At 53.9% G+C, this 14,870-nt stretch overlaps 1 protein-coding gene across 1 annotated transcript; it reads left to right on the top strand.

Moving 5' to 3' along the window:
• The first annotated feature begins 7,326 nt into the window (after positions 1 to 7,326).
• On the top strand, positions 7,327 to 14,781 carry KCNK16 (potassium two pore domain channel subfamily K member 16). The gene is made up of 5 exons (XM_060615404.2): positions 7,327 to 7,539; positions 10,581 to 10,695; positions 11,508 to 11,674; positions 12,526 to 12,691; positions 12,966 to 14,781. Exons 1-5 carry the CDS (start codon positions 7,327 to 7,329, stop codon positions 13,187 to 13,189), a joined length of 885 nt encoding a protein of 294 aa, XP_060471387.2. The 3' UTR covers positions 13,190 to 14,781.
• The last annotated feature ends 89 nt before the right edge of the window (positions 14,782 to 14,870 follow it).

Below are 14,870 nucleotides of genomic sequence, written 5' to 3'. Positions count from 1 at the left end.
ACAGAAAGCTGGTTAGGGATCCCTCCCTCTCACTTGCCTCAACTCCTCAGCTTGAGAAGGCAGCCCTTCCCCAGACCAGCCCCCTCCCCCCTGCACTCCCAGTTCCAGGTGTGATGATCAATGCACGATCAATGCACCGACCGGTGCAGCATTTCCTTCATGACATCGCTCGGGACTGGACCACCAGAATGGTGCTGACCTGCTGACTTAAGTGACTCTCACATAGGAAAAGTACCAGACATAGGACAAAGAGTCTTCGCACGTACTGAATGGACAACAAACAAATCCACAAGTACCTGTTGTCTACAACATTCTAAATCTTCACCAGTAACCATTATTACACCTCAGATGGACTCATGAATTTGGTGCAGTTTTAATCAAATTGCTTATATAGACAGGAGCTCACAAAAAATGTTTGCCAGGATCCCACACACTCAGCAGCAGCCCTGGCCTTTTCTACACTCTCAGTTTCTCTGTTCACTTCATCTCCCAGGCCCTGGGAAGGCTCTGCTCCTCCCTGGGGCCAAGATGGACTGTATCCTGATCAACACCCCACATCTACATCCTGGTCCATGTGTTCCCAAGTTTATTGCTGCTTTTGCCCCAGTGCATCTTGCAGCTCTGGGTTTTTCCATAGTCTGCACACATAAGGAGGCATAAGGGCTTCTTTAATAAAGGGTGTCTAATGGATCCTTTAACAATCCCCTTGCCTTTTTCAAATTTAGTGGCCATCACAAGAGAGAGGCATGATCTTCCCACTCCTATTGTCTCCCAAAGGTATTTGTCTGACAAGCTGAACGATTCCTTCATTAACCTCCACAGATGAGCTCTTACCCTGCAGGATTTACAAACCACAATGACACAGAAAACTACTAATGACTTAGTTATAGAACAAAGAGTCTGACAGACACTGGCTGTGTCCTGCCCATGTCCCCCAACCCACCTGGAGGTCCCACGTAGCTTTGGTGAACAGTTGTCATCCACACCAACAGCTTCCTGTCTCAAGTATCCGTCTGTCTCTACCCGAAGGTCCTCTTCCTCCATAGGAACACTCTGGGTCCATTGGCAGGGCAGGCCAGCAGCGCAAGAGTTAAGCTCTCCTGGAGCAAATCCTCAACTAATGAGGGGCAGGCGCTGGTGGACAAACACCCCCAGCTTCCTTGCCCCCCCCCAGGACAACTCTGAGGTGTGCCCCACAGCCTCCCAGAGGTCCTGGCAGGGCTGAGACCCAGGTGCCCATGGCAGATACCTGTTCAAAAACTCACCTTGTATTGACTGCCCCCCTACCCTGTCTCTCCTCCCCACTCTCTTGGGATGGGTTCCTGGGACCACTTCCCACATGAACTACTCACACCCAAATTTTGCCTCAGAGTCCATTCTGAGGTAAATCCGATTTAAGCGAGGGCATCTATTTCAGAATCACGAGTCGGGGGTGGGGGAGCTCTTGCATCCAAGCCCTCAAAGTGGGAGCCCCATCCCCCACTTCAACGAGAGCCCTTCTCTTCACAGTGCCCATCCTGGAGTGCAGGGAAAGAGTTCATGTGAGAAACGAATCCTACTGCTCAAAAAACAACAACAACAGAAAAAACAATGGAAAATCTGAACAAGGTCAATACCAGGTGTGTTTGTTTGTTTGTTTAAAGCCTTTCCCTCAAATCACCCATCAGCCTTCTCCCTCCTCTCTTCTGGCCACACAGTTGAGGTCACACTCCTCTCTGGCCACAAGGACAGAGACCTATACAAACCCGTGCCACCCCTGCCTCCACACAGGATGCTCTCCCGCATGCTTCACTGTGGGGACACGTCCAGGAGCTTCACTGTGGGGACACATCCAGGAGCTTCACCGTGGGGACACGTCCAGGAGCCCAGACGACCATATGCAGAACTTGTCGCTTGGGTCCGTGGTGCTGCCAATCATTGGGGCTCAGGGCAGCAGGGTCTGAAACCACGGCTCCTTTTTTCCACTTGCCCTTTTCCCTGCAAGGGATGTACCCGGGGCAGGTGGGCCTTATCTTCTCCCTTTGGTTCCGGTTTGGAACGTGCCCTTTTTCATTTGTGCGGATATGTGTCTATTGAGTGACTCCCTAAGCGAATACCGATGTTGGTTGGTGGGGTGGCAACCTGTCCTTTTCCTTATCTCAGGGCTCATCCAGATGGAAAGAGGCCCGTGCCCAGCTGCTCTGTTTACTCTGCATTCTCTCCCCATTGTACACGAAATTGATCTGAGAGGGGTTTTGTTTTTCTTCTTTTTCCTCCAATCTCCTTATTAGTTCAGCCTCAGAAAGTCCCTTATCACTTGCCGGATGTCAGGCCACACTCTGCCATCAGGCCTGGCCATGTTAGACTCTCCATTAATTGATTTTGCCCTCCCCACTTGGAAGCACAAATTGGCTCTGCCCATTAGCAGCAATAATTCCCTAAAAGGGATTATAAATCATGCCCCGTGTCCATCAGTCACTCACAGCGGAGCAGTGCCCCCGTGGGGTGGGAGATGGAGTGTTTGATGGGCAGGGGAGGTCCCCACAGTCAAGCAGATTCTCTCCTAAACCTGACCAAATGAGGCCACAGCCGACTGCAGTCACTACAATAGGCCCCAGCACAGAGGGTTCCACTGGCATGTATTGAATGAGTCAAGGTGGAGAGAAAGAGGGCTGCCTCTGTGGTGCAGGATGACCTTGTGACTTGACCCTCACCCACCAATTCCACCATTATGTTACCACTCTCTGGCTCTGTGGGCTTGGGGTTTCCATAAGTACACCCCCCCCCCCCGCCCACACATGCACACACACACTAAAATGGAAGTGCTCCTGAGAAGGACTCATCCTAAACTCTAGTCAAGTCTTTGGGGGTCCATGAAAAGTGAACGTGACAACAGGAGACGAGGGGCACAACCAGAGGAGAGCTGAGGAAGGAGCCTCAGAGGGGAGAGTGAGCAGTGAGGACAGGGGGAGGACAACAGGCACACAGGAGGTTCTCAATAGGTAGGCCATAAGTGAAGGCAGTGTCTTGACCCTAGAGAACCTGCCAGGACCTGGGCAGGGGGCTCCAGTTAGGGGCTAACCCAGCCCTCCTTCCACCTCAACATGTCAGAGACAGAGCTCTGGCCCCCAGCACCCACCCTTTTCTCCCATACTCTTCCCTTGATTTCCTTCCACCTTGGAACCACCACCATTGCCTGTGGACAATGTCCAGACCCGTGGAGGATACTTGGGCTGAAGAAGTTACTAAGACCTGCCTGAGATTCCCCCAGATGTCAACGGACGAGCTTTCTAAATGATACACAAGAGAACTCTTCACACATTGAGCTTCTCTAGGGCAATAAAATAAGATTTGATTATTACGCGGCCCTGCAGGTGTAACTACAAACCCAAGCTTAAAGCCAGGAAGTAGCAAGTCTGTGATGATATGATGGTAGTCAACCTGTGTGGTCCCACCTCTCCAGACCATAAAGAAAAACCGGTCAGGGGTGAGTCTGGGGAGTCTTGATGCTTCCTTCCTCCTCCGAGACAAGCCCACATCCCAGCCACGGTGCTGTCTGGGAAAGCTCTGGGTATAGAAGAGCCTTGTAAGGGGTAGCTCGAGATCCACAGGTGACTTCAGGGAACCCAGAACCAGCAGGACTGCAGAGAAGGCAGCTGCCACACCCAGGCAGGGCCCCCCTCAACCATGGGATGGATGAGGTGCTTCGGAGCGGAGATACCTTGGCTGCCTTTGGCACTGGTTACGGTGCCGGGATGTTCCCCAGGGGTGGCCTCCACATCCTGCCTACACCTCCACCCCCTGTTATTTGTTGTTCTAGTTCTGGCCTTAGAGCAGGTTAAGAATCCTATGACACTACCACTCTCTTGATCATTCACATACTTGAAGTGGTAAAATGGAAAAAAATCTCCCCCTGGCTTTCATTTTCTATAATCTCTCTCTCTCTCTCTCTCTCTCTCTCTCTCTCTCTCATTACCGAAACCATCATGGCCTGTCCTGGACACAGAGGCCACAGTATCTGCCTCCCCATACCCCTTTCCAAGTGACACCTGTACAGGTGATGCCCCCACCCCCTGGCTGGGGCAGAGCAGCTGAAGGTATTGCTTGACTCAAGGCCGTCCAGACACCTGTGAAGTGGCCCACGTGAAAAGGTGCTCTTGACATCGGCCTCACCTTGGAGACAAGAAGTACAAGAGAAAGAAGAGAAGGGCAGCAGCTGATGCTGACGGGATGCCCGCAGGGCGGCCTGGAGCAGAATCCGAGGCAGAGAGACAGGACAGAGCACAGGGAGGGAATGGCCGGCTGGCTGGGGCAAGTGGAGGGGTGCACCCCGCAAGGAGAGGGAACAGAGCCTGTTAATGGCTAAGAGTGAGGACACAGGCCCAGTTGCTCCAGAAGCCTGGCAGCTCCTGGCTTCCCTTCACGAATTATTTCAATTACTTCAGATAGCTGGAGTGTGTTGCTATTTCTTCCAACTCAAATAAGCCTTGAACAATTAAAACAACGACAAAAATTTGTGTAGCTATTGGGAAGTAACAGAATACCTAACAGTGGCTTAAACAAATAGGGTTTATGTTCCCAACATTTTTGAAATCTAGAGATAGGTGTGTGCAAGAATCAGCTGAGCATCAGTGGCGCCCGAGTGGCTCAGTCAGTTGAGCGTCCGACTTTGGTTCAGGTCATGATCTCACGGTCTGTGAGTTCAAGCCCCGCGTCGGGCTCTGTACTGACAGCCCCAGAGCCTGGAGCCTGCTTGGGATTCTCTGTCTCCTTATCTCTCTCTACCCCTCCCCTGCTCATCTGCCTCTCTCTCTTTCTCTCTTTCAAAAATAAAAAATAAACATCAAAAAAAAAAAGAATCAGCTGAGCGTCTTTGCAACCCTCTTGACCTTTCCCTCAATGAGGCCAGCCATCTGTGCATTCAGGGCACACAGAGGGGGAACGGTGGGCCCAGCCACAACTGAGCCCTTTGCGGGGACAGCACAGCCTGGCCCCACACATCTATAACTGGCTCTGCACACACCCAGTTGGCCAGAACTGGGTCACAGGGCCACCCGAGCTGCAAGAGAGCCGGGAAAGTGGGTGCGAGTGATGCTGTCCATCCTCTGATCTCCTCCCCATTTCTGTGCCCTCTTTAATGTGGTTCTGCTTCCAATGGCCTGGCCTACCGATCACTTGGGACTCCAGTGGACCATCCCCAGGTTACCGGAGCCATTTGCCAGCTGTGTGCCAGAGATGGCTCAACGACTGGCTGGTGTGGGATTGTGAAAGCCCAGCTCCCCTGCCTCCACCTGGGACTAACAGTGTGCATCACCCACCAGGGCTCTCCACGAACCAGGCTGAGCTGGGACTATGGTCTCCTGTTTGACCCTGCTTGCCCCACATCCGTATCGCTCTTTGCTTACCCCGCTGCTCACACACAAATCCCCCTCTCGGGGCTGCTCCCGGGAACCCGGCCCAGAGCACAGGGAGCAGGACTATCATGATGGGTTAGACCGATCACGCTCCGTTGCCTGGGGCTCACAAGCACACGATTTGGGCTCTGCTAGCTGGGAAGGAGGGAGAGGATGTAGACAGGCAGCTCGTGTTGTCTGCGGCCACAGCCCATCACAGAAAACGTGAGCAGAGAACTTGGAAGACACACACACTGCAGGTGCGAACGTACATTGGTGCAGCCCCTTTGGAAAACAGCCAGGCAGCTCCTCAAAAAGTTAAACATAGAATGACCACGTGACCAGCAACTCCACTCCCAGAGACATGAAAACATACATCCTCACCAAAGCCTGTAAGTGAATATTTGTAGTAGCATTATTCCTGATAGCCAAAAAGTGGAAACAACCTGAGTATCTATCAACCGATGAACGGATAAATAAAATGTTGGTATACCCACGCAATGAAATATGATTCAGCCATAAACAAGAATAAAGTAGAGGCACCTGGGTGGCTCAGTCGGTTAAGCAGCAAGACTTCAGCTCAGGTCATGATCTCGTGGTTTGTGAGTTCAAGCCCCATGTCGGGCTCTGTGCTGACAGCTCAGAGCCTGGAGCCTGCTTCGGATTCTGTGTCTCCCTCTCTCTCTGCCCCTCCCTTACTTGTTCTCTCTCTCTCCCTCTCTCTCTCTCTCTCTTTTCCTCTCTCAAAAATAAACATTAAAAAAAAAAAATAAACTACTGACAAATGCCACAACATGGATGAACCTTAAATACATTACACAGAGGCCAGACACAAAAGGCCACAAACGGTCAGACTGAATCTCTATGACATGTCCAGTATAGAGAAATCCAGAGAGAGAAAGCAGATTAATGGTTTTGCCAGAGGCTGAGGGGGCAGACTGGATGCTCAGGGGTTTCTTTCAGAACTGATGAAAATGTTCTAGAAAAGATTGTGGAGATAGCTGCATGATTCTGAAAATACTAAAAACCCTTCAACCGTATACTTTAAATGTGTGAATGAAATGGTATGTGAATTATATCTCAATAAAGCTATTGCAAATTCACACACAAGCAAAGAAGAGAAAGACAGGAAAACACCCTCCATTCCACTCCCCAGAGCGAAGCCACTGTTAACATCTCAGGCCAGGATATAATTTTAGCTTCTTTTTTACTCACATACATCTCACCAATATTGTATTGGAGGAAACCTGATAAGGATTTCAAGCCAAAAAACAAAAAACAAACAAAAAACAAACAAACAAAAACTTTCAGCAAAAGCTATGAAGCAAATGCATACAACTTGTTGGGAGCATCAACCCTATTCCTGTTCTTGGTCAAGGCTGTTCTCTATTTGCTTTGCCCTGATTTGTTACCCAGTTTATTATCTTCAGGGCCCTCAATAGGCAGGCCATCCTCCCAGCCCCATTCTGTAGCCAAGGCAACTGAGCACAAGGCATTTTCACACCCATCCTGATTCCTTCCCAGCGTGGGGACCCGAAGCCATCCATCACGGGTGAAAAGCTGGGGCTGTGGAGGGCACCCACTCAGGCCTGGGCAGAATGAAGGGGAAAGCATCTGATTTGGTCCAGAAACACCCATCCAACTTGTAGGCAGAGGGTAAGACAAGACGACCGCAGGAGGACCCGGTAGGTCTCTTTGAGGGGTCCATGCCACCGACCTGTGCTCTCCAGGGTCCAAAAGGCTGGTGGGGGGTGGCTGGCCTGTTTGCGCTGGAGGCACTTAGTGCAGCCACGCTGAGCCGCACTGTTCAAACAGACTCCCCGGCCTCCAGACACCTGTGCCGAGGAGGACGAGGAGGGCGAGGCAGGCAGGAGGCTGGGCACGGGTCCCCGGGCGCTTCCCCCCTCTCCTCCCGGAGGCAGCCCCGTAGCCCCGGCAGATTCCCGGCCACACCATGCCCCAAGCCAGGCTCTGCAGCTGCTGGGGTGGCCGGGTGCTGCCCCTGCTGCTGGCCTACGTCTGCTACCTGCTGCTTGGTGCCACTGTCTTCCAGCTGCTGGAGAAGCAGGCGGAGGCTCAGTCCAGGGACCAGTTCCAGTTTGAGAAGCTGCGCTTCCTGGAGAACTACACGTGCCTGGACCAGCGGGCCCTGGAGCAGTTTGTACAGGTGAGAGGGAGGTGCTGGTGTGGGATGGTGGGCAGAGTGGGGGTTCTCGTGGCAGATCCAGGGCGATCAGTCCGGGGAGGGGTGGTTAATGCTTGTTTGGAAGCAGTGTAGAGCGGGAACAGAGACCTAGGGAGACCTAGGGCTGGATTCTGGCCCCAGGTCTAGAACCAGATTGCTGTGTGACACTGAGCGGGTCACTCAAACTCACTGATCCCAAATTTCCTCATCTAAAAGGTGAGCCGAATGATCTCAGAGGTGCTGCAGACATTTACAGCGGATCAAAAGCACTTTTTAAGCAGCCACTTGCTGCATAAATGTGAACTGTGTGTCAGTGTTAGCAACACTGTGCAAATTTCCTTCTCCCATGCGCCATACTTCCCCTACCCCAACCCGGGGCTGCTAATCCTTCTGTCCTCACCCCCCTCACTTCCCTCTGCTGACCACACTCGAGGGCTGTGGGTGGGACACACAAATTACGGTCAGGAGCAGCTGCCATGCTGGTCTTCCCCGGCCCAGTGAGCAGGATGAGCAGGATGATGGCTACACCAGCAAGGCGTCCACAGGGGGCTCTCTCTGGGGCAGAGCATGTCCCCCTATGTCTGGGCCCCTCCTACTTCTCTGCACATACTCTGGAGCCCCAGCACCCTCTCTCCAAGAAGCATGGCAAATCCGGCCTTGGAGACCAGGGGGCCCAGTGAAAGACAACAGCCACCACAAAGGAACAAGCCAAGTGCAGAGTCATCAGAGTGATAATTGTCACTTAGTGAGCATTTACAAGGTGCCTAAGACAGTGGGGAACAGGGTCATCATGCTGGGGGTAGACCGGTCATGATCCATCCTCTGGAGCCAAGAATTTTATACGTGTTTCCTCATAATGACCTATGGCTATCACTGTCTCCAGTTGGTAGGTGGAAACCGGGCCACAGAGAGGGGGAGTGTGGGCAAGACTGCAGGCTTAAGTACTGGGGACAGAACTCACCCCTCAGCTGGCTGCTCTTCACCATACGAATTAGCATAAGTGTAAGGCCTTGGGGTGGGCAGGATACAGCCTAGAGCAGCAGTCCTCAAAGTGCAGCCCCTGGACCAGCTGCATCAGCATCACCAGGGAGTCCTTTAGAAATGCCGACATCGCACCCCACCCCAGGCGCTCCAAATCAGGAGCTCTGGGGGCAGGACCAGCAGCCTATTGTTAACAAGCCCTCCAGGCCATGCCCATGCCCTCAAGATGGAGAACAGCTGACCTAGAAGATGATAGTTGGGTGGGGTGGACAGAGAGAACTTTCCAGAGATGTGAGAGACCAGTCCAGGCCCTTTCTTCCAGGAAACAAGGCCTCCTTGCTCTCCAGCAGTACAGGGCTGGCACCATAGCACCCCTATTAAGACTGAGAAGGGCTCTGGCGCCTCCCAAGACCCTCGCGGGCCCTGGAGCCCATGGCACCTCCTCCTCCCTCAGCCTAGGACTAGACGCAAAACCCAGGAGCCTGAGGGTGTGGGAAGGATTGGTGGCTGGGATCTAACTAGCTCTGTAAACAGAGCTAAAAAACAAGCCTAAAAAATAGGCTTGACTACAGCCCCAGCCACTGAATAACAACACCCTGGCCCTGGCCTCCTCAGGGGAGCCAAGACACCTCCGTCCTCAGTCTCCTTGGGAGGGACTCTCACTTGCCAGGGGATGCCTGGCTGACAGGAATAGGATTCCAGAAGAGCACACATTACTGGTAAAATTCACAAGAGGAAAAAGCCATTAACAGTACCAGAAGCAGTGTTAGAGACGCCTCCACAGGAAAAAGGCCTTGCCCCGGTTCACAGGATTCGTGTCTGGCTTTTTCTACATGTGTAGATTCTTACAGAAAAATGGAGGGTCGCACTGGGGGCCCCACATTCAGTACCCTCGCTGAATCAAGGCCCCTCCTCAGCAGGATGGAGTGCTTCAGGTTGGCTGTGGGAGACAGCTGGGCCTAGAGCAAGAGCTGCTCCCAAGGGTGAGGGTCTCCAGGGAGTGAGCGTGTTCCGGAATGTTCCATCCTGGCCTCTCTGGGTGTGTGGGAACGGGAGGGAGACCAAAGTCCCCATGTGAAGAGACCAGTTCTGCCAAAGTGAAGAAAAGCAGACAGCCTGTGTCAGGACTCCCAGGCTGGCCCAGCCTACCAGGGCCACCCCCACCCTGGCCAGGAGCATACACACCCAGCCAGTGGGGAAAAGGTTCCCACAGGAACTGGAGGCCGGAGTGGCCCCCTCCCCAATGCCCTCTTCTAGCTTTGGGGGCTCTATCAAGTGGCAAGACTGTGCTGCTGCCTGGGACAAGGCATGGTCACAGGGGAGGGAACTGGGGAGGGATCACTAACCATCTCCAAGAGGGCTGGGCCTCGGGACAGAGGGGCTTATGCTTGAGCCTTCCAGGGTTCAGATTCCGTAAACACACACTCAACACACATGCACATGCATGCGTACAACACACCATACAGAAACACCACTACATACACGACCTTTGCCCTGGTGTCTGATGGAATTTCTCTTGTAGGCATGGGCTGGGCCTCATGAGGGGGCAGCAAAGAGCAAGGCTGCCCACTCCCCGGGAATACCCAGAACGGGGTTTTCTGTCCCCACCATCAGCCCTGCGGGAGGGCAGCCCCATGGCTTCCCTGTGGCCCCCCAAATCTACGTTCCCCAGTAAGCTCTTCCGGGAACATCCGACCTGGAATCTTCCTATTGTCCTCACAACACATCTACGTCTCACCCTCTTGGCCACAGACAGCACCTCCCACCTGGACCACTCATTAAGCACCCTCCTCTGCCTCCTTACACCCGTTCCCCTCCACCAGCCCATGTTTACAGCCCACACCTCAGTCAGCCCTGGTCCGTGGAACAAGCAGTGGACTTGGGCAAGGCATTTAGCTACTTGGACAGAGCCTACATTTCCACAAAATGGAAACAAGACCATCTAAGAATATCATTAAGTGAGATGACAGCAGAGAGCTTGGCCACCAGCAGGGGCCATCAGCTGCCTCTTTCTCCCACCCCACACCACCCCCCCCCAACAGGTGATCATGGAAGCCTGGGTGAAGGGTGTGAACCCCAAAGGCAACTCCACCAACCCCAGCAACTGGGACTTCGGCAGCAGTTTCTTCTTTGCAGGCACGGTTGTCACCACCATAGGTAAAGTGTCTGGGTGGGGAAGTCCCTGTTTTGGTTGCGGTTGCTGAGACCAGATGCTGAGACCAGGACTGTGGTTTATTTAGGAGATGATTCCAGGAAGCACAAGTAGAGAAGTGGGGAGGTAAAGCAAGAGAGGAGAAAGGGCAGCAATGTTTGCATGGGTGAACAGGGTCCCAGTTAGGACAACTGGCCTCGCTCCCACGGGGGCCCTCTGAGAGCACAGGCAGAGCCCAGCCTTCGAACATTGCCTGTGAGGGGGGAGGAAATGAGGCTATTTATCTACCAACTCCTGCCCTCGATGGTTGAGAACTGACCCCGGATGTGTTAACTCTAGTATTTTGAACCTGCCCATAGACTACGCACGTTCTCAGGTACAGAGAGATGCAGGGACTTGGAGTAGAGAGCCATCTGGGTGGACAGGAACTGTCCCCCAGGCTGCAGGTGATGCCCCAGCTGTTCTGAGGGGACAGCACACCAATAGCATCTGCTGTGTTCCCTCACCTCCCCCAGGGAAAAACTAGACAGGAATGACACAAAGCACTATGAGGAATCACTCCACTTAGGCAGGAGGAGGGTGGCAGTCAGGAGGGCTTCTTAGAGGCAGTGCCATTGGAGATGGGCCTTTCAAAGACAAGCAGGATTCTTACAAATAGAGATCATTCTAGCAGGGGCTGGGGAGAATGTTCTTGGGAAGAGAGGAGCTTCTCCTCTCCTCCAGGAGGTGATGAAAGATGACTACCTAGAGTCTGTGGGGGAGGCAGCTCTGAACTCTCTCTTTCCCATATTTGCACACTCCTCCCCTCCCCCCGCAGGATACGGCAACCTGGCGCCCAGCACGGAGGCAGGCCAGGTCTTCTGTGTCTTCTATGCCTTGGTGGGCATCCCGCTCAACGTGGTCTTCCTCAACCACCTGGGTGCAGGCCTGCACGCCCACCTGGCCGCCCTCGAGAGGTGGGAGGAGCAGCCCAGGCGCTCCCAGGTAGGGCCCCCTCTTCATTATGGCCCTGTGGCGGGGTGAAAACAGAAACTGATACTGAGACGCAGTTTGGCAGGCAGGGTCTTAGGGGTAGAAACTCATGGAAGAAAGGGCGGGGCAGAGGGAGAAGTTGAATTGTGATCAGGCTGGACAAAGACTTGGCCAGCCCCTCGAGGAGCTCTCCCGCGTGTGTGGCCATGGGAGTTGTCCCACAGGGTGCTGAATCAGCCAGGGCTATATACCCTGGCCTCAATCAGACACAGGGTGGCCTTCTTGGGAAGGGTGTGCCCGTGGGCCCGGCGGTTCTCTGTAGCTGACATACGCCTCAAAGGAGCCGGGAGCCAGAGGCCGCTGGCTGACTGCTGATCAACAAGGTCTCGTTTGAAAGGGAATCTGGACAGCACATCTCTGTGGCCATCACAGAACTCCAGCACCCCTTCCTGCGGTTGAAAGTAAACTTTGGGCCACCCAGCACACCCCCATCGCCCACCCGCTTGGCTAGCCCTTTGCAAAGCCAGCACACTAAGGAGGGCTGGGGTGCAGAAGAATCTGGGGCAGTTCAGTGGCTGTCCTCTGTCCCAGCTCTGAGTCTCTGACAGGTCTATCCAAGCATGATCCTCAGACCCAAAGGAGTCTCCAAATTCCAAACTGACCCACTAATGAAATCCCTCTGACTAGATATTCCCCTGGCCTGGGCAAAAGCACACACACAGAATACAAACACCACCCCAAAGGTGTGCAGGGCAAGGAAGGGACATAGCTACGGCCCAGCTGCACTCCCAGATTTGCGCACTCCCCCTGCCCAATCCTGGGGCCTTCCAAGTGGACTCAGAGACAGACTCTCTCACTCCCAGCTGCTGCAGATCCTGGGCCTGGCTCTGTTCCTGACCCTGGGGACGCTGGTCATTCTCATCTTCCCGCCAATGGTCTTCAGCCACGTGGAGGGCTGGAGCTTCGGTGAAGGCTTCTACTTTGCCTTCATCACTCTCAGCACCATTGGCTTCGGGGACTATGTTGTCGGTGAGAACAAGGCAGTCACACTTCTCCGAGTGGGGGCCATGAGGGTTAGGGAATGGGGAAATAGTCCCTGGTTGTTTGGGGGAGACAAATAATTTGTAAGGCTTCTGAGGATTCTCACAACATCCTTAGACGTCTGTGGCCTGGGACCCATCACCCTTTCCCTCCACTGCAGATCCTTGTTATGGGGAGGCTGGTGAAGACCCCTATGAAACCTGGGAGGGGGTGTGGCTGTGCCCTCAGATGCCAGGCATTTATCATGTCCCTTCCCTGCCAGGTACAGACCCCAGCAAGCATTACATCTCGGTGTACCGGAGCCTGGCAGCCATCTGGATCCTCCTGGGCCTGGCCTGGCTGGCTCTGGTCCTCCCACTGGGTCCTCTGCTTCTGCACAGGTGCTCCCAGCTCTGGCTACTCAGCAGGGGACTTGGCCTCAAGGAAGGGGGAGCCCCCGAGATGGAAGGGGTTCCCAGGCCTCAGAAGACCCCTATCTCTGCATGAGGCCTCCAGCAACCCCAGGAGCCCCTCCTGCTTCCCCTACCCCTTCTAGACTTCTATATGCCTTCTAGACTTCCTGTTCAAGATCCTCCCTCTCCCCTTCCCAGCCAGGGTTGATCTCAGGATCTCTCCAGAGAGTAAAGGAGACAGGAATGTTCAAGCAAGTAACTGAAAGGAGATGTAGGACAGGATGAGAGACATGTGTGGAGTGAGATGCACGCTGTTGTCCCAAAGCCCCTCCCCCAAATGTGACCTGGAAAAGTTGAATCCAGACATGGATCACCGTAGCCAAATCTCCATCATGCCCTCCCCGCATTCCCCCCAACCCAGGAGACTTTATGCAGTACAGTAAACATAGGTTGACTTTATTTTCACCTCATTTGATATGTGCACGAGGGGCATTTGTCAGGCCCCCACTGTGTGTCAGGCAGAGGGCCAGGATCTGGGGACACACAGTGAAAGATCCTGTTCTCCATGTGCGTTTAGTCCACTAGAAGCACTAAATAAGCAGAGAGGCCCCTACCCAGTGCCCAAAATGCTACAATGGGGCAGAGCAGGCCTGACAAGAGCCCATAGGGGTGGCTGGTGGGGAGGGTCAAGGAGAGAGGAGGGCTGGGGAGGGACTTTTGGAGCATCTTCATGCAAACAGGATATCTACCCTCAGGAATCTGGCAGCTGCCTCTCAAAGCCTGCCAGTTCCCCTTGCCTAGAGGTCTAGAATTGTCAGTGAACAAGGCTTAGGAGCTCTTGTGTATCCCATACCTTCCTGAGTGTGGCCTCCCCTGACTCCCCAGGGCACCCCTTGACCTCATCACCCCCTCTGGGTGCCTGTCTTAAGAGCCTTTCCAAACACACCCAGAGACGAGCTCCGTGGAGGCCTGGCCTCCTTTAGGAACATTCTCTGCAACCCCGGCCCTTCTCCTGCCAGACTGTGACGTCTCTGGCCAGAAGGAGAGGAGAGATTTAGACCAGTCCATCCACAGCCCAACTTCATCAAGGACTTCAAAGCTCTGCCCCTACCTCTGCCATCAAGGCAGGCCGGTAAGTGGCTGGGTGGCTCCGGACTCGACTGAGGCAAGGCTGTGAAGCAGAGAAGGCTCCAGATGGGACACATAGGGAAGGATCTACAGCATCAAGAGAGACCCAGGTTACACCCAGGACTTCCTCATATGGAGAAGAGGTCTGGGAAACTGAAGACCCCTGAGGGACTCCTTATATGCCCTGGACCCTTCCTCCTCCAGGAAGGAAGTTACTGGGCTTCTTCAGAAGCAGGAAATGGACAAGCCCACTGGTCAAGAATCCTCTCGCTTCCCAAGTTCATAGACAAGTGGTGATCAGCTGGGGTCCCTCATCTTTGGGAAAAGAAAGGGTGGTGTTGCAAGAGATCCAGGAAGGACTTGACAGGAGGCAAGGGTCCCAGGGTCCAAGAGCTTAGGCTGGGGCCCTAAGACAATAAACTTGGCTTCTACTTTCTCTTCCCCCTTGAGTACGGTCTCCAGGAGTCCCTCCCACTGTTTGCTACAGTAGGACACGCTGGGGGGCTCTGGGCCCCTTCCACCTCAGAGCCTGCGGTCTCCCAGCACCCCTCCCCTTCCCCTGAGCTAGGCCTGGGGGGTGAGCACTCCACACACATTCTAGGCGGGGCCAGGTGCCCACAGCTTGGGGCTCGTTTTGTCCCTGGGAT

This window comes from Panthera onca, chromosome B2, assembly GCF_046562875.1.
Source record: "Panthera onca isolate mPanOnc1 chromosome B2, mPanOnc1 haplotype 2, whole genome shotgun sequence".
NCBI classification, from domain to species: Eukaryota; Metazoa; Chordata; class Mammalia; order Carnivora; family Felidae; genus Panthera; species Panthera onca.
This window is presented reverse-complemented; position numbering and strand designations above follow the sequence as displayed.

Bases quoted from the DNA above. Each gene is read 5' to 3' on its own strand.
- KCNK16 (XM_060615404.2), top strand. From the start codon at position 7,327: ATGCCCCAAGCCAGGCTCTGCAGCTGCTGGGGTGGCCGGGTGCTGCCC. The intron at 7,540-10,580 runs GTGAGAGGGAGG...CCCCCCCAACAG, and splicing joins CCCTGGAGCAGTTTGTACAG to GTGATCATGGAAGCCTGGGT. The intron at 12,692-12,965 runs GTGAGAACAAGG...CTTCCCTGCCAG, and splicing joins CTTCGGGGACTATGTTGTCG to GTACAGACCCCAGCAAGCAT.